Genomic DNA, 20,722 nt, shown 5'->3' on the forward strand with positions numbered 1-20,722 from the left:
AAAAATTAGATTATGAGCTCCTCTGGGTAGAGAAAAGGTCCCTGTAATTTTCCATGTTCAGCACAGTGTTAAATGAATTGTGTAATATAATAAGCAAAAAAACAACATAGTAATTCCACAATGAAGAATTCTCGAGTTTCTTTTGAAATAGCAATTTAAGTACCTTTTATGAATGTACCAGGTAATGATATATAACAGGATAGTAATACAATATATACACTATTTTTTTTAAATGACTATCTCCTTTCAAAATCTCAATGGAGAGAAAACAAATATGACTGGCACATAGTACAGATGCAGCTCAGACGGGCATGCAAAAGCCTCTCTGCTCACTATATCCACAGCACTGTTGTTTACAATTGTAAAGCGCAATGGAATATGCTGCATTATATAAGAAACTGTAAATAAATAAATAATTACAGTGTGACTGTAGCAGCTATAGTAGATCAAAGCCTCTGTAGATTTAGATTAGCTGCCTAGATAGAAAATAAAACAATAGAAAAACCACATCCGTGGTAAGCAAGGTTTACTGACCTTAAGGCCCCCATACACTATGCGATTTGGCCCCGATTTCACCCGATTCTGGAGGATTGGGACGAGAAATTGGGTGAAATTGGCCAAATTGCAAAGGGTATGACATCTGATCTGATGCGCGGTCCCGTGTGCATCCGATCAGATCCAGATGTTGGACGGTCTGCACATAAGATTAATCATGTGCAGCCGTCTGGGGGAGCATCAGGAGCAGGCTGGTAGTGGGGACCTGTCCGGGGAGCGGCAGGAGCAGGGAGTGGTCCGGGGAGCGGCACGAGATGTACCTGCAGGCAGGGAGCGGGGACCGCGGCACACTGCAGACTCAGAGCAGAGTGACCGGGGGCGCGGCGGGAGAATAGAAATAAATCCTATTCAAAAGACTGGCGGGCGCTGATTGGCTGGGAACTCAGCCAATCAGCGGCCGCCCAGTCTTTTGAATAGGATGGTTTCTATTCTCCCGCTCGCCGTGGGGACCACAGAGCAGCGGGAGAATAGAAACCATCCTATTCAAAAGACTGGGCGGCCGCTGATTGGCTGCGTTCCCAGCCAATCAGTGTCCGCCAGTCTTTTGAACAGGATTTATTTCTATTCTCCCGCCGTGCCCCCGGTCTCTCTGCTCTGAGTCTGCACTGCGCCGCGGTCCCTGCTCCCTGCCTGCAGGTACATTTTGTGCCACTCCCCGGACCACTCCCTGCTCCTGCCGCTCCCCGGACAGGTTTCCACTGCCAGCCTGCAGGTACATCTCGTGCCGCTTCCCAGACCACTCCCTGCTCCTGCCGCTCCCCGGACAGGTCCCCACTGCCAGCCTGCTCCTGATGCTCCCCACTCCCTGCCGCTCCCGCCCCCCCCTCGGACCGGTCCCCGCTCCCACGGACCGCTCGTTCCCCAGCAGATCCCCGGATTTTTACATGTGATAAATCGCATCTGATTTATCACATGTAAAAAATGGATCATCAAGTGCCACATCTTATCAAGATCCCCCGGAGAGCTGCCGGGGAAGCTCAGGGGAAATGGGGGCTGACTTGTCCTTAGGACAAGTCGCCCTAGTGTATAGGGGGACCTTACTGTGGCCACCGCAATCATGTTAGCCGCAGATTTACTGCACAAGGAAAGAGGCTTGTAATTGAATGGCTCCAGGTGTAAAAGCAAGAGGCTTCAACTCTATTCCTTGTGTGGTAAATACTGAGCCTAACTGAATACTCTTGGAAGCTCCAAAGTCTTAGTAAACCAGTTAATTAAAGAACACATCTTAGAAATGGAGGCCAAAAAAAAAAAAAACTTTGGGATTGATAAAAGTACAGCTGAAAATCGACCTAGTATAATATAATCAGTAAGAATCTACTTGGAAAAAGAAATTACAATATAGTTTAACATAATTAGTATACCTGATTCGTAACTTCAAGGGTATTGGGGTTGTAAGTCGTTATGGCGTGAGTTCCCACTGAAAATACTCTTTTATACCTAAAAACAGACGGCAGAACAGTGAGATGTAAATAAACTGACAAAGAAATATATACATTGTCTACAGAAAAAACAGCAATGCATTTGCTAAAAGAGGAGATGCAACCTATTGTATAAATGGTAGCCAAGGTGAAAGTTTTATAGATGTCATTAAAGGCCCCCCATACACTAGTCTGAGGCACAAGTCAGACCGCATTTCCTTTGAATTCCCCATCAGCTCTCCAGGAGTGCTTTCATCCAATTTGGCACTATTACATGCATTTTATCACATGTATAAGGTCTCCCTGTGGAGCTGCTGTGGGATTTTAGGGAAATCGGATGCTATAAATTTCACCCATGATGTGCACTGATGACTGCAAATCCGATTTATCTTATGTGCAGCACGTCCAACCTCAGACCCAATGCGCATGGGATTGGAGGGTATGTCAAACATGCGATTTGGCCAATTTTCACCCAATTTCTTGTCACGATCCATCAGAATCATGTAAAAAGTGGCCACATTGCACTACAGTTTGGGCACCTTTAGAGTGAACTAATAATTAGTGCAAAGTGAATTTATCAAATGTTGGAAATCAACTTGAAACCATTCATGACCTATGAATGATTAGATTTTTATACAGGGTTTTATAGAGTGTCTATCCTGTAAATTTGGAGTCCTGTAGAACAGATCTCCTCTGCTTCCCCAGATCCCCTGGAACATTCCGGTGGTCTCTACCCATAGCTTCAGGAATCACATCCATAATGCCGAGCAAACAGCATTCTAGAGCTCATGCTCAGAGGAAACAGTGCAAGGAGTACTTATACTTAGCTAATCTCTGCTTTAATGGTATTAGCTGCAGCATGGGGGACCGTGCATGCATGCGCAGTGTGTGAGTGTGTGCGCGCGTGCACGCGTGTGTGTTAGCGAGTGCGTGCCAGGTGACCAATTGCAAATGAAGTTAGGGGAGATAGAGGATGCTAGAAGGGGTTTGTAAACAACAACACATTGATCATAGGTGGGGCTGCAAAAAGTTTCTTTTTACAGGGTCGGGGGCAGAAAGCATTGATATTGGGTCTGTTGCCTTTGGGGGGTTGGAAAGTTATTTTAGAATGGGTGAATTATGGGATGCAGATCACCATAGATATATTAAAAACTATTTTCATATATTTGAATACATTATTCAAAATACTTTCTAAAATTTAAGTAGTAATAAAAAAAATTCCAATTCTACTCCAGTTATGCGGTTAAATAAAATACCAACCATGTTCTATGATAGAACGCTGTGGCTTTTACTGAAGTGGCCAATATCTATTTATAAACCTCAGGGACCTTAAAGATGGGGCTGACCTGACCTATTTATTTTACATTATACTATAAATACAAATAAGAAGGCAATACTGTAGAACAAAGGTCAGAGCTGCTCAAAGAAGATACCATTAGCACTGGGATATGGATGATGATGATGATAATAATAATAATAATAATCAATACATATATATTGTCACCTTAAAATTACACCACTGAAGAAACCTTTAGGTGCACATTTTCCAAACTGCAACCCTAATATGCAAGTCTGAGTGTTATGTTAACAAACAACCTCCTATCCACAAACATTTTTTTTTAATCAACTGGATGATCACCATCCATAATACCAGATTACAATCTAGAATCCATGTAAACCAGTTTAGCTTTGTATAGTGTCAATTTGTAAAACTACATGCAGTGAAAGAATTACTTTTCTTATATAATGGGGCATACACACGGGGCTATTTCTGCCTATTTTGGAAGTGATCTGACTAGATCGCTTAGAAAATAAGCACAAATCATTGTGTGTGTGTGTGTGTAGGGCCCCCCATGACGGCAATGTGCAGTCCCATGCGTCACTATCGCCTGACTAGATTTATACTGCATGCAGTGTTCTTTCTACTGAGAACACTAGCCATGACAGATCGCTCAGTGCTGTGTACTGAACGATCTGATCTAGACCTTGAAAGGGGGCCCCATTTAAAACTGACAGCAAAAATTAGTCATAAACTTAAAATACAGTATATCCAGACATTTTTATGTTAAGATAAACATGTCAAAATTATAGTTCAATACCCCCTTATCAATGAGAAAATGTGCCCATATCACAAGAACACAAAATAAAAATATGGGCACAGCTTGTTGATATCGGTGATGTGACAGAACTAACACAAGACAGATTTTTATGCGGCACAAACAAACTTAGATCAAATTCCTACATTACGGGACAAATCGTATAAATGAGGCTCAGTTGTCAGCCAACATATTACTTCAAACTATGGGCCTTATTTTGGTTCATTCTTTCTGACAAAATCCTTCTTAGATGGACAAAACCATGTGCACTGCAGGGGGGGGAGATTTAACATGAGCAGAGAGAATTAGATTTGGGTGAGTAATTTTGTTTCTGTGCAGGGAAAATACTGACTGCTTTATTTTTACACTGCAATATAGATCTCACTTTGAAGTAAAACCCCACCCAAATCTAATTCTCTCTGCACATGTTACATCTGCCCCACCTGCAGTGCACATGGTTTTGCCCATCTAAGAAGGATTTTGTCAGAAAGAATTAACCAAAATAAGGCCCTATGTGCAGTGTGGTTTGGGTTTCAAATGCAATACTTGGATATATACATACAAAGGCCTATAGCGGTGGTTAGCCGCGGCACAATGGGATGCCTTAGGGAGCTTGCCAGGGGTGCCCTGGGGGTTGGTGGTCCAGGACCAATGAAACTCATTTATGGCTAGTATAATATGCTAAATCAGTGCAGTTGGCTTATAATAAAACATACAAACAAACTAATCCTGTCCCTCTTCACATAACTGAACCTAAGGATGATATATAAAACACAATTTACATAATTTAATTTTTTTATGTATATCTTCGTAAGAAACTTTTGGCTGTGAAAAAAAAAAAAACCTTCTGATACCCTTCGGTACTAGGATTCAAAGGAATTTGGGAACCACTGGCTTACAGTGTCTTCTTCAGTATGTGATAAATGTCAGCAAGTTCACTGTATCATGTAGTGAATAGCTGACAAGGCATACAGCTGAACAACAGGAAGGAATAGAAGGTATTGTTAAGAGACTTATCTTTAGCAGTGAAGCAAAGCGGATGAGGAGTTGAACAACAAGTGCACAAGAGAAACCTTAAACAGAACCAAAACGTTACAGGAACATTTACTACCAGAGTTATTTATTTACAAAAAAAATAATAAAAATTATCTAAGCTAAGAAAAAAAAATGTTTTTACATGAATAAAAAAAGAACTTCAATGTGAAATGAGATAGATAGATAGAAAGATAGATAGAATTGGCTGTTGCAGTAAAGCTGGGTACACATACGTACAATTTCATTTTTCTTGCGACCGTTCGATCGACCGAATACACGTTCGACCGTCCAAAACATACGACCGATCTGCGCGTACACATATGTACAATTTTACTTGCGACGTCCGATGTACTCCCGTCCAAACAATCGCAAGAAAAAGATTGTACCACCGTACACACTCTCCCGATCTGGCTATTCGCACGATAAAAATGTACACAAAATTATCATATTGGGCTGGGTTAAGGGCATACCAAAACAAAGAGGCCTTCACGTGGCACTTATGTCATGGCAAGCACCTGTATGTGACACACTGTTCAGGTCCGACCACCGTTTTACCTCAAATAAACAAAGTGTTCACAGTATTTTTTGACAGTATTTCTTAATAAATGTTAAGTGTTTATGCAGAACAATGAACATCACATATCTATCTATCTATCTATCTATCTTCTATAACTATATCTGTCAGGAATGCACACACAACGATTATTTATTTCAAAAGGAATGCACACACAACGAATATTCTTTAACAGCATGACGCGGAAAGTACGGGGGAGAAGACTTCCTGTTGTTTACATGCTGCGCTGATGGAGGGATGACGCAGCTAGTCAACACCCACATGGGCGTGCTGCTTTTGGGAGGAATGATCGCAGGAACGGGCTGCATATCGATCGAACGTGCGTACACATGTCACTTTTCTTTCGATATGGAGCCGTCCTGTCGGAAGAATATTAAGCAGCAAAGAACCTTCGACCGACCGACCGTGGACGGCCAAGAGCGTTTTTGGCCGTTTATCGATCGCAACGAAGGGATCGGGACTGCGTACATATATATACAATCGAACGGCCGTTCGTCCGCAGAACGGAAGAACGGCCCGACGATTGTACATATGTGTACCCAGCTTAAGTTTGAGATACAGGATCCTTCATTCAGAAAATAAATTTCAAAGCGAAAAATTGCAATAGTTTATAACCTGAACATTGACATGGAAAGTTCATGCAATGCCAATGACCAGAAAACCAGCACTTTCACACACGTTCTAGGTCACTTTTATTGAAAGAGTTACGACAAGTCCCAAAACCATCTTGCTGCTCAGCTTGGGTGCACACATCTTAAGCCCCTTTCAGACCGCACTTTTTACCCATTATTTTGCAGTTTTTTTTACCGTTTTAAAGCGGTAATTTGTGCAGTCTGAAAGGTGCAGAGTGAATTTACCGGTTCTTTTGAACTGGTATTTCTAAACGGTAATAAAGCAGGGTCCTACCAGTTTCAGACCCATTTTTTTCATCCACTGTTTTCTATGGGTTAAAACGGGTTCAGTGTTGTGAAGGAACAAAAACTGCATTGAAATACCGTTTAAAGACATGCTTTAAAGGGCTTTTAGCTGGCAGACCCGTTTTTAGAAACGTTCTAAAATACCTGGTCAAAGCCAGTTTTGCGGTCTGAAAGCCGCATAACAAGATTAGTTCCCAATTTGGTGGCCAAATTATAAAAAGCCTGATCACATATGGATCATCCACCAACCAGATTTAGATGACTTGAGTGGACCATTCTCTTCCTTTTTGCTTATTTTTGAGCTATATACACTGCGACTTTAGAACACTGAACAACATCCCACACCTGTGTAGACAACATGTACAGGGCAGATGGCATAAAAAAACATTTGATAAAATAAAGAAGTTTATATTTAAATCTTGAGTAAATATACATCATTCCACACAGCTTGAACTTCCTTAAGTGCATGTTACAGCAGAAATAACTGTAGTATTAGCCTTTATAATTGGTGACTTTAATAACAGTGTTTGGGCCCATCACTTAGGGTGCCAGGAAACTCATTCCATGTGCTGATATGTTAACTGAATACCGACCTACATATTATTTCTTATAATCAAAAGAATGTTAGTCTTTATAGGTGTAATTTAAATGTAAGATTATTTTGCAATAAAGCAAGAAGCTACTACAGGTCGGGTATCCCGTATCTGGGCATCCCGTATCCGAATTATTCCAAAAACCGTCCATAGCAGGCCTTCAGCATCCTCTCCGGCGTCTCCAGCGGTCCCAGGAGTGCTTTGCGCAAAGCACTCCTGGGACCGCTGGAGACGCCGGAGACGGTGCTGGTGGCCTGCCGTGGACGCCGGAGGACTCCATGGACGCCGAGGGACCATCGGGGACCCACCAGGGGCAGGTAAGTATGGCTGAAAAAAATTATTCCAAAAAACTGAATATTCCCTTATCCGGAATGCTTGTGGTCCCGAGCATTTCGGATAAGGGATACTCAACCTGTAGTCAGTTTAATACTTATTGTTAATGTTTATTTAACATAAAACATTTGAAACAGTAAGTCTTATATACAGACGGGGCAATTTCTACCCTTTTTTAAGCGATCTGATTAGATCACTTAGAAAAGGAGCATGGAACACTCTGTGTGTATAACCTGCAGTGATGCCAATGCGCTGTCCTGTACATCGGTGTCGCCGGCTGGGTAAGCCAGTGCAAAGCCCCACTCAGCACGAATGCTCAGCACACAGCATCGTAGTGTGCCGAGCACGAATGCTCAGCACACAGCATCACAATGTGCCGAGCACGAATTCTCAGCACACAGCATCGCAGTGTGCCGGGCACGAATGCTCAGCACACAGCATCGCAGTCTGCCAAGTGGGTGTCCCACTATGTGCTGAGCATAAATTTAAAAAAAGGCTAATTGAATTTGGCCTTTATGGTCTTTATATTTATTTCAAATGGATTCTTAATTTTCTTTTAAATATGTTCTGAAATATCTGAATATCGAATAATGGGGAGAGTGGGCTGGTGTAGCATGGAATAGGGCGGATGGCTCCTACTACCCTGCAGTAATCTCACAAAATGGTGCTGGCTCTGCTTCTCCTGCTGCTTCCGCTGTGTCCAGATGAAACAGCTTTCGGGACAGCTGCTGTTACTGTTTCTTCACTTTCTGAGTGCCAGTCTGGAACCCTTCCTCATGGGGGATAGGTGTACTGTACGCTTAAAGAACAAATGACTATTTGCCTAAGCTGCTTGATCTTTTGGGCTGACTTCGTGCCATACTATAACATCCTGAATCCTTAATTGAGAATTGGATGGTGACAACATTTGGAAAGGATGCAATCTTTCCTCAATTTACAGTGGAACTGTCACATGCAGCCGCGGCGGTGCGCGGCGGGCATATTACTCACCCGTTCGCACCCGCCGTCGGCTAGTGTGTAGTGGTCTCTGGGTCAGCGGCAGCGGCAGTCTGGTGGGCAGCAGGCAGCGTGGGACGCCGACAGGTGTAGCAGTGTGCGCTGTAATGGCGCCGGGAGGCCGGCGCCGCCATCTTGGTTAAGGGCAAATAGCAGATTGGCCCAGATCTGAGGTTTCCGCCCATACTGACCTGGCAGCCGCCCTCTTGGGATATAGGGGATCTGCCTAGGGCTGTTCAGTGTCAGTACAAAGAGTCTCCCGAGGCGTTCACAGCTCCCAGCTGACTCCGGCTCTCTGACTCACCTCTCCTGACCTTGGTGCCTTGCTCGTGCTCTGTGCTGGTCTAGGCTACTGCTTAACCCCATCGCTGCCAGTTCTCTCCACAGTCTGGCCTCTGCCTGTATCCCTGAGCTTCCTGGCCTAGCTCTTCAAGTCTCCTGCTTCCAAGCAATTCTGCAATCTTCATTTCATCATTCATCTTCTTCCAGTCTTCAAGGATCCTTCATTTACCATCAAGTACATTCTCTTTCCAGATCCTCTTATTCTTCAAGACCCCTGCCTGTCGTCCTGTGCTATTGAACTGTCATTATTCAAATGAACTTTCTTCTTCTAAAAGTGCCTTGCTGGCTCAAGTATTATTTACCACTAACTGTCACTTAAAGAAAGTATTCAAGTGTGTATTGTTTCCATTGATGAATTCTATTATTAAACCTGCACGATTTAATCCTTCCTCCTCTGGTCCGCCTCCGGTTGCTACACACCACACGACTTCATCCAGCCCTTTCAGTTGTGACAGGAACCTGCCCACCATATGTCCCAGACATCCATATAAAAATTTGTTTTTATTCCAGGCAACGATACTGTTCTCCATTAGGACCACCTAATTCTGAGAATCATACAAAGTGTTTATGTTCCTGGACTTTGCCATATAAACATAGAATTTGATGGCAGTTAGGAACCACTTAACCCATCTTGTCTTCCATAAAAACAAGTATACAGACAAGAGTACATTTTTTTACCTACCAGTATATTTTTGGATTGTGGGAGGAAAATTGAGTACCTAGAGAAAACGCACAGAATCACAGGGAGAATATGCAAGCTCCATACAATTGGGGCCATGTCAGGAATCAAACCCATAGCATCACAATTAGGCCGTAATGCAAACCTTTACACTAGTTGTACTTCTGAAGAGACAACATTGGGATTTATAGCTGCCATACTCAATGTGGTTACGGGCTAGGGTCTGGGTGGGTGCTGATTTTTCTATTACCTAGCTGGAGAATTGCCCAGTAGCTAGAGCACTGGGGGAATCTTGATGGTTTTCTCATATTAAAAGGTGGCTTTCTTATGTAATATTTTCTTTATAGGCGCATAATCCTTTTTGTGCAATTGTTATTTGATGCCAATACTGTTATAGTCATTTGGGTCAGATTGTGGGCACTGTATACAGTAGTGGCTAGGCTACATAAATGCTCTTTGCATAGTGAGGTTTGTGTAGGATTTCTAATAATCTAAATAGGTTATTTTTCGGTACTCTTTACCTAGAACGGCGCCCACAATGTCCATCGCGGTCATCGGGGGTAAAAAATCGCGGGCATCGCATGCACTAAAAAAACGGGTGCGACGCGATGCCCGCGATTTTCCCATAGGGATCAATGTTAAAAGTGTGATTGGACGCGATTTTAGTGTTAAATGCCTCAATGCCCGCGATTTTTCCATAGGAAACAATGTTAAATGGGCCACAGAGCCCTAATAGTCCCCCTGAAGTCTTAAATGGCCCCCACAATTTTTAACGCCACCCCACGATCAACGTGAACCCGAAGCGTGGCGAGCGCAGCGGTATGCGTCCTCCGACCTTTTCATACCCCCACTATCCACGTCGGCGTGGAGTTGAGAATAGAATAGTGTGGCGAGCGCAGCGAGCCACCGAGCCCGAAGCGTGGCGAGCCCCGCGAGGGGCCGCGGATACCTGTGAAGCCCGCGAAGGAACGCGTTTACCTGTGAAGGTATCCGTGTCCGCTCGCCACGCTTCGGGCTCGCTGCGCTCGCCACACTATTCTATTCTCAACTCCACGCCGACGTGGATAGTGGGGGTATGAAAAGGTCGGAGGACGCGTACCGCCGCCGCTCGCCACGCTTTGGGTTGACGTTGATCGTGGGGTGGCGTTAACAATTGTGGGGGCCATTTCTGACTTTAGGGTGACTATTTGGGCTCTGTGGCCCATTTAACATTGTTTCCTATGGAAAAATCGCGGCCATTGAGCCATTGAACACTAAAATCGCGTCCAATCACACTTTTAACATTGATCCCTATGGGAAATCGCGGCCATCGCATCGCACCTGTTTTTTAGTGCATGCGATAATCGCGATGGGCGCCGTTCTAGGTAAAGAGTACCTATTTTTCTTATATTTTGGGGTTTAGGTGTAGCATAGTTTAGGTTAGGGAAGTTTTTTTATTTTTCAATAGTTGTTTTTCTTTTTAATGCACAACCTGTTTCTCCCAAGAAATGTGGTTGTTTGCTTAAGTAATTTTACTTTTTCTTACGTGCTATGTTTTTTTCATTCGTTTCCTTTCGGTTTGCCTCCTGGCGGAATTCATCCCTCTGGTTTGTCATGCTTGAGTAGATCTGTAGGGAAGGGACTGTTTGCTCACCTGGAATCTGAACATTTGGGATTTGGGATATAGCTTTGGTTATGTCCTTGGTCTGAAAATACGTGCCTGATTATGCCTGTCTATTTAAAAGGTATATGGTAGGCTTGGCTTACTACTCTACATATAATCTCGCTTAGATCGCTTTTCCAGTAAAAACAAAAACAGGTCCGCAATAGATAACTGAGCACCATGCTGCACTGCCAGTGGAGAAAATTTAACGTGTACAGAGAGAGTTAGATTTGGGCGAGTTATTTTGGTTCTGTGCAGGGTAAATACTAACTACTTTATGTTTACACTACAATTTGGATTTCAGTTTAAACACAACTCACCCAGTACATTTGTCCTACCTGCAGACCAACATGAAAGAAAATAAATATGTGCTTTGTGATCAAGTCTGCATTAGGCCTACATCACTCCCAATCTTAGCACTAAGGTGCTAAAGAAGGCTACTGCTTGTATGGTCCTTTCTCCTAATGAACTATAGTTTTTCTGGGGGATTTTTAGAACGTGTTTAGTCTGGCTAAGGTCATACTTAGAGGATGAGTTTTCAATGAGGATGTTTTTCAAAGTTATATCAGATAAGCTTTATTTTCAAGAGAAGTATGCATCTATATAATGTGGATCGAAATCGGGGTTTCAAAAGAATTCTAAACTACTGTAGCGTACTGTCAGTACCCTCTTGGTGTTTTCTTCATTCACACAATGTACATTCAAAAAAAAAAAGCACGTAAAGATATTATTTGACATTAATAAATATCAAATAAGATTTATTACAGAGATGAATAAGAAAAATGAAATATGAATAACATACTCTCTTATTCATCAGTAGCAGGCTCCAATGTAAGGAAGATGGTGTCTCTGAAGCTAATGCTGCTTTCCCATTGCAGACCCGTTTTAAGTTACAGGTAATCTTAAATGGTATTTAGCATTCCCACTGTAGCAGATTACAGTTTTAAATGCCATTTAAGTACCATTCCCATTGCAGGTAAAACGTTTTAGCTCTTCAAAACGTTTTTACAGCACAAATGAGTGCCTGTGACTTTAATGGGCTTTAATTGGCTTTAATGGGCCAAAATCTCTGTTACATATATCTTTCACCAAAGTAGTGCGTACACACTGAGCTATTTTCCCCAAAGAGCAAGAGATTTTCAGGAGGTGAAAGACTTTGCTGAAAATCTTTCATTATAAACGGCTATTTACATAATGGGCTGGGTTTGAATTCCATTGGTTCCATATTTACGTTACTGGCAGCGACACGGGGGTGGGGAGTATGCGGCCGCCAGCGAGTAGTTCCACAGAGGGGGGGGGGGGGGGGGGGAACGGGGTGATGTGTGTGCAGCCACGTCGCTCCGATAGCGTGGCGCGGTGAACGGTCCACGGGTGGGGGGTGCGGGCGCCGGAGCAAGTCAGCTGTGGTGCAGTGTGGCTCAACTGGCTTTAGGGGGGACGGGGTGCGGGTGCCAGTCACCTTGCTCCACGCCACTGACCTGCTCCCAAGTGCTGGCCCTGATTGCTTATTATATTTATATGCCCACTGCCACCAATGTACATTTAAATGCAAACTGCCTATATATATATATATATATATATATATATATTTATATAGTTGGTGCTAGCCAGTATATACAGTATATATTCACTACATTGGTGGCAGTGGGCATATCAAAATATAAACATTGGTGGGCAGTGGTGCCAATAATATATACATTGCTGGTCTGTGCCAGCAATGTATATATGTACAGGCTTAAATATATTACATTGGTGCCCAGTGGTATCAGTAATATATAGATTGCTGGCATGTGCCAGCAATCTATATATAACTGGCTTAAAAAAACACATTGGTGCCCAGTGGTGCCAGTGATTATATACATTGCTGGCATGTGCCAGCAATGTATATATTAATGGCTTATATATATATACACATTGGTGCAAAGTGGTATCAGTAATATACAGATTGCTGGCATATGCCAGCAATCTATATATTACTTGCTTAATAAACGCATTGGTGGCCAGTGGAGTTTACATGCTCAGTGACACTCCAGTGTCACTAGCAGAGCAGCCAGCCGGGGGCGGGGCGTTCTGCCGGGGTCGGGGCGCTCCGCCGGGCTGTGTGGCCTGGCCGGAGAGACGCAGCAGATGCGATGAGCGGCAGCGTGGGCACGGCGGCGGGGTGAGTATATGCACAAGTGGGGGCGACAGGCGCTGTGGACGGCGGGGCGACGGGGGTAGTGGAGTGGACGGCGGGGGGGCGGGTGTCAGCCGGGGAGGGAGCAGCCGGTCAGCTGGGCTGAAAGTCTCTGATCTTTCAGCCCGGCTGCCATACACACCTGGCGATGATGGCTCAAATATGAGCCTTCATCGCCAGACGTAAGAATACCGTTTAAGATGCCTTCCCATTGCACCTTAAACGGTAGATTACCGGCTAAAACCCTGCTTGGAAAACGGGTTGAAATACCGTTTAACTTTAAACGGTATTTCAACTCTGGCGCTTTCCCACTGCAGCCTTAAACGGTATTTTGCCCTCAAAAATCGGCAATATACCGTTTTAAGGCTGCAGTGGGAAAGGGGCATAACAGTTAACAGCTAAGCCAAAAAAAATTTTAATTATTATTATTATATGCCAGTTATTTATATAGCACACACATTTTCCGGAGCATTTTACAGAGATAAAGCCAAATAACCTATCTGTATATTTTTGGATTGTGGGAGAAAACTTGAGTACCTGGAGGAAACACACACCAGAATATGGAGAGAATACACAATCCAAACAGTTAGGGCCATGGTGGAAATCAAACACATGACCTCAATACTGTCAGGCAATAATGCTAACCATTACACTGTCCGAGTTGTCCGTAATGATTTATGCATAATCCCGTAAAATTGTCTATTTCAGCCACTACTATATGGTAATGCTGAGGCTGATAGGATCCCTATTAGGATAAGCAAAAGGATATGGTTACATAGTCTTTAATATGCCACCTGACAACACTGTGGTGTCCAGCTGAGCACTTTAGTAGAAATCTTTGCTAATTTGTCTGTACGAGAAACAAAATGAGTAGAAATATATAGTTGTACAGTGCTTTCATAATCATTCTGGAGAGAATCTGCGATATGTTGGCAAAAATAGCCCCTTAAAACTGACTTACCCCTGACGGACTTATCCTGGGTATACATTAGGCAATATACCAGGGTTGCAGACTTTTAAATGCTCGGTCGGGGGGGGGGGGGGGGGGGGGGGGCCTTGACTGTTACGTCATTAAGCCCCGCCCCCATTACGGGAAATATGAGAAATTACTGATCTCCATGGAGGGGGCGGGGCTAAAATGACACAATTGTGTTATTTTAGCCCCGCCCCCTCCTCAGACCCGCGGATTGCAGCATTTACATGCCGCGATTCTGGGGACTCAGGGGGGTCCCCCAGATTCCGGGAGGGTTGCCCACCCTTTCGGGGGGCCGGGAGGGGGACCCGATTTTCGGGAGACTCCCGGGAATTCCAGGAGGGTCGGCAACCCTGCAATATACTGTCAGATATATCTTTCTGGAAATGGGAATAACAACAATCGTGCGCAATGAAAACAATGTGCAGCTATTGTTATAACACCAAAGGGTAAAACATCCAGAAAGTACCCAGATAGACAACTCAATAGGCAGCAAAAAAGTTGTTTAACACAAAGCGCTCAGTGTATAACGTTATGCTGTGTACACACTTGTACAATCTGCATGAGATCCAGATGAGATAACAATTTAGACTATCTGCATACCATATATACAATTTAGACTATCTGCATACAATTTAGACTATATAGTGCAGATCTGCACTATATAGTCTATGCAGCCAAGACTTTCTGGCTGCGATACGGGAGCGTGCATCGAGATCGCATCTGGATCGCAAGGGATAAAACCCATACAATCTACATGAGATCCAGATGAGATTTTGACTATATAGTCAAAATCTCATCTGGATCTCATGCAGATTGTACAGATTTATAATGAAACAATATCACCATTTTTCACTTTGTAGACACTGGATAGGTTCAATAAACAGGATTGATGATCTGAAATGATAGCCACCTATTTTCACAATACATGTGAAAAAGGTGGTAATAAAGGACAAATATAGTGCAAATTATCCTCAGTTTAAAAAGAAATGTAATACATGTCCACACTTACAAACGTAGATGAATAAAACAGCATAGACAGTGGTTCCCAACCTTTTTTGTCTCCCGTACTCCTTTATTAGGATTTTCATTTATGAGTACCCCCTCGTGAAAAATTTTAGGGGGCGTGGCCTAAAAAGGGGTGTGGCCTCCTTTGAAGGGTGGGGGGGAGAGAGAGAGGGGGGGAGAGAGAGAGGGGGGGAGAGAAAGAGAGGGGGGAGAGAGAAAGAGGGGGGAGAGAGAGAGAGGGGGGGAGAGAGAGAGAGAGGGGGGAGAGAGAGAGAGGGGGGGAGAGAGAGAGAGGGGGGGGAGAGAGAGAGAGGGGGGGGAGAGAGAGGGGAGAGAGAGAGGGAGGGGGAGAGAGAGAGAGGGAGGGGGAGAGAGAGAGGGAGGGGGAGAGAGAGAGCGAGCGGGGGAGAGGTATCCCTGTGTGTATATCTCTCTACCCGCTGCCATCCCCAGTACAAGTGTAACCTACCCAACCCCACCCCCGCTAACCTGTCCCAGTAGAACAGATACCTTAAAGGCAGCCGGGGATTTGTCTTCTTGTAAGCTGCGGACCCGGCCGACACCGTCCATGGAAGTAAATGAGGTGAGGTGCTCCTGGAACAGCGGGTTCTCCCTCACCCCCAGCCGCCGCTCAAGTGTTACACACCGGGGCAGTCATTCGTGACATCAAGCCAACAGGAAGTAAAAGCCAGGGAGGGAGGGAGGGATGACTACAACATCCAGCATGCACTGGGGGACAGCGGCACGCACTGAGGGGGGAGCGCAGAGAGGCTGCGGCGAGTTGGGGGAGCCTTGAGGCTTTTTTTTAGACCCCTGAATTCCCTAGGTAGGAGAGAAGCGCAATGCACTCTCCTCCCCTCAGTCTCGTCTGACTGCCGCGGCCGCCATTACAGGCCGGGCCACCGCGTAACCCCGAGCGGGTGGACGCGTACCACCAGGGGTACGCGTACCACAGGTTGGGAACTACTGGCATAGACGATTAATTTAATCGATTTCTTATCATGCTGATTTAATCGTCTACGTTTATAAGTGTATTAAATTTCTTTTTAAACTGAGGATAATTTGCACTATATTTGTCTTTTTACCTTTTTTAACCGTTATGTTTTTGTTGACTGTCAGGATGAACTTTTTGCAAGCTTTCATATTGACACCAGTGGCTCCCCGACAGTCAGGATTCCGACAGTCATTACTCTCCGCTGTGCAGTCGGGATTCCGACGTCTGAGTAATGACTGTCGGAATCCCGACTGTCTGTGAAATATACCACACCTGTTTGGTTGACAAGAAAAATAAAAATAGAGAAACCACACTGCAGTCAGACTGTTCCAATAAAGTCCATAATAAAAAGGTATAATCTATATACTGTACATACAATATAGATTGATTATTAGGAACCAGCACATACTGTACACTTAATAATGGAACTCCATTATGATTTCGTACCCTGCCGATCAACTGTTTGAAGTAACTTCCCCATTGTATACAATTGATAGGTCAACATGCAAAAGGTCAACATTGACAAAATGTCAACACAATCAACAGGTCGACATGAGGTTTTCGTACTTGGGAACGGTGTGCGAAGCTAGGGTGTAGCAGACCGTGACCCCATGCCCGATATGAGGATATGCGCTAAACTAACTGGAGGGTCGGTGTGGATATAAAAAAAAAAAAAAAACCTCAGGTCTACCTTTTCAGGTGTCTACCCTTTGTCAGTGTTGACATTTTACACATTGACCTATTGCATGCCAACATTTGACCTAGACACAATAGACTCATCCCTCCCCCCATTGCGAGGGGAAGTGCTGAGGCATAAAAACATTTTCATGATTTATTAATGCAAACTTTTACTAGAATAGAATGACAATAGCAGCTCAACGGTTTGCAATGTGTCGGCGATGCAGATAATCTCAGGTAGTACCAGAGTGGGAAATGGTAGATCAGCTGCTGCTATTCCTCTTCCATGTTGTGAAATGCTTACAGCTAAATGTGAAGAAGTATTGGCCAATTCTGGTTAGGCTGAAGACTAAATACCTGATAATGTCATTTCTTCATTACGCTTCCCCATTTCACTTATTTCCTGCATCTGTTTTTTCTTAGTATAAAGGATGTTGCTGCGCTGAACAGGAGAATGGAAACCACAGCAACAGTAATGCTCTGTAATATGGTTACGGTATAGATGATAGACAATGTCTAGGTCGACACCTAAAAAGGTTGACACAAGTTGCTGGACAGTCAAAAGGTCGACATGAATTTTAAATTTTTTGGGGTGTCTATGTAATTTTACGTCGACATGGGCACCGTATATATGTACCGATTCGCTCACTATGCTTCGAGCACAGAGCCTCGCTGCTCTCGGCACACAATTATGTTCTCAACCTGTGCCCACTTGGGATAGTAACGTATGAAACCAACCTTTTTTGTAAAAAAAAAAAAATTATGAAAAAAAGATCACTTGACTGTCGACCTTGCCTGTGTCAACCATAAGCTTGTGTCAACCATTTGGCAGAATCAACCTAAGGTACAGTATGTCGACCTAGACATGGTCTATCCACTGGCTGCATACCCAGTAATACCACCATTGACAAATGGATGGAAGTGGAACAAAATACAGCAGATGTGTATACCAGAAGCACAAACAACTACACCACTTGGCATGTAACCATTAACTGCCCAACACCAACCATTACAGCAGTGGTGTCAAACTCATGGCCCTCCAGCTGTTGGGTTCGGATCATTTGGTCTACAGCATGATGGTCGACAGTCATTAGGTCAACTCCTTTAGGTCGAAATGGGAAAATGTCGACATGGGTCTAGATCGACATGGTTCTAGGTCGAAAGGTCATTAGTCCGACAGGTCATTAGTTCGACAATGTCTATGTCGACAGTCAAAAGGTCGACATGGGGTTTTTTCACTTTTTTTTACCTGAATGCCAACACAGTCGAAATGAACACAGTTCAAAGGTCACCGCGCCCGTCAGGCACGGTTCCTTGCTGCGCTCGGCACACTATTTTATTCTCCCACCACGCCCTAGTGGATGGTAGGGCATGAAATACCGCCTGTCAGCACGTCAGCTCAAAAAACAGTGAAAAACCCCATGTCGACCTAGACATTGTCGAACTAATGACCTGTCGAACTGACCTTTCGTCCTAGATCCATGTCGACCTAGACCGATATCGACCTAATGACTGTCGACCATCATGCTGTAGACCAAATGACCCAGCTGTTGTGGTACTACATGTCCCAGCATACCCTGTCACAGTTTTAGCAATCCATTCTATAAAATCTGTGGCAGGGCATGCTGGAACATGTAGTTCCACACCAGCTGGAGGGCCAAGAATTTGACACCACTGCATTACAGTAATCTATTTTCTACTTCTAATGCTGCCCATACACTTGTGAGATATTGCATGAAATCATTCAATTTCGACCACATCTGGCCGATAAATCGAATAATTGTATGCATTTTTAAGGGGACATTCGACGCAATGTGTGGGCACGCCGGTCGAATGTCGGGTCTCAAGATCTTATGTATTGCACATAATATTTATCGAATTGCAGGAGCAATTGCAAGTGGTTTTTAACCACATGCAATGCTCAAATGCAATCCCCAGGTGGGGGGTGGAGGGAACGCTTTTTCATCGGCGTGGGGATGGGGAGAGGGGGCCAGAGGGGCCGATTGTGGCGTGGGAGATGGCAGGCAGAGTTATGTAGCGCAAGAAGTAGCGCTAGCGGGCGGTGGGGGTCTGTCAGCAGTGGCGGCAGAAATGTTTAAAACACTGGGCAGCACTCCGATTGGCTGAGCTATCTGTGTGTCCAATATGACACCCAGGAACTGAATTTTCTGGGTGGGGCACAGGTGAGATTTTTGAAAATTTAGCACCCAGCTGTGATTCTGCAAAAATTGAATAGCCTCTGCCAGGTCCCGTTGCAACTTTTCTGCAGACTCTACTTTGAACAAAAGATCGTCCAAATAAGGAATAACCACTATTCTTTTTACTCTGAGCACTGCCCCCATTACCGACAATCTTTGTAAATACCCTCGGGGCTGTAGCCAGCCCAAAAGGTAACGCCTGAAACTGGAGATGCAAGTCCCCTATTGCAAAACGCAGCAAAGACTGATGCTCTGCGCAAATAGGCACGTGTAAATATGCATCTTGAATATCCATAGAGATTCAGCTTGCAAACCCTGCTAAAAATGGTGGCCACCATCATGGAGTGCCTGTCCCCCATGATCCCCCCCTGCGGGGCGCCGGTTCAGGGATTCCACAGGGTTCAGGCAGCCTCTCTGTATAGAGGCTGAGAAGCGCTGCACAGAGAGACCAGACAGCGTCTCTCTGTGCACAGGGCGCTGACAGGACGCGCTTCTGTCAGCCCCTGCTGAGCTGATTCTCCTAGAATCTTCACATCGTTGCCTACCTAAGTGTAAAATTAATAAAAAAATAAACACCTAGCCACCTCTCTTCTGGCTGCTACAGCAGTCCGTTCAGCATAGCACCCACTCCGGTGGGCACCTAAAACGAACTGAGGATTCTGGGATGCAGAAGGGAGGAGCCTGCCTCTCAAAGTTTTAGCATAGGTGCCTGGCTCCTTTGGACCCTCCTACATCCCAAGGTCAAGCTGCGTCACCAGGATAGATGAAAGAAAAAAACCCATAACATAATGGTCACGTACCTTATATGGTATGTTCTCATTATGTTGACATTCAAACTGTCAACACCATAATGTCAACATGTTTAGAATGCCACCATTAAACATGCTTCATTTATGGTTAGGGCTAGGCTGCAATTAGGGTCAGGTAGGTGTGAAATCCCAGAGTAGGCTAATGCACTTGTAGAGCTCACTGTAATGCTGCTTAACATAGAGCACAGAGCTTGCTAAAAATCGCTATTACCACGTGTGCAGGTAACAAAGGCAATACAGCTGACATACAGGATTTGATCTTAGCATACACTGCTCTCATGAGGTTTGTAGAAACGTTGGCTTCTGGGAATTGCAAGGAAGACTGTAAGGGGGTTATTCAAATAATTTTCAGGAATTTTACTCCCAGATTAGGTGCTCGGGATTATTCAATGACAGGCACTTTTTCCTGCGAGAATACCTTGGATCAAACGCATTAAACTGCTGTTCCTTGGCTAAGTGTCATGCGCAATGCAGCCCTATCTCATTAAGACTTCTGCTCACAGTTCAGGGTCATGCAAGCAATAAGGACCTGATTCATGCTTGTAAGTAAAGCAAAAAAAGCAAGCAACTGGGCAAAAGCATGCTTCACTGCAATTGGGGAAGATGTTACATTCGCAGAGAGATTTAAAATTGATTGGGGTGTGTTCAAAAGGAAATTTAGTCTAAAGGTAAAGACTAATGGTAAAGCGGTCTAATTTTGGTGGAC

At 44.3% G+C, this 20,722-nt stretch overlaps 1 protein-coding gene across 5 annotated transcripts in view; it reads right to left on the reverse strand.

Annotated features, from left to right (window-relative positions):
• DNAJC13 (DnaJ heat shock protein family (Hsp40) member C13) overlaps positions 1–20,722 on the reverse strand; it is a 198,686-nt gene that overhangs the window by 132,464 nt on the left and 45,500 nt on the right. For all 5 annotated transcript variants that reach the window (XR_014475029.1, XM_083188595.1, XM_083188594.1 and 2 more), the window contains exon 3: positions 1,917–1,992. Coding sequence is in view for 4 of the 5 variants with exons in the window: in XM_083188595.1 (XP_083044721.1) it covers positions 1,917–1,992 (76 nt within the window). In the remaining variant the exon portion in view is untranslated. The remainder of the gene's footprint in view (positions 1–1,916; positions 1,993–20,722) is intronic.

The sequence above is a fragment of the Crinia signifera genome, chromosome 5 (genome assembly GCF_055691185.1).
Source record: "Crinia signifera chromosome 5, ASM5569118v1, whole genome shotgun sequence".
Taxonomy (NCBI): Eukaryota; Metazoa; Chordata; class Amphibia; order Anura; family Myobatrachidae; genus Crinia; species Crinia signifera.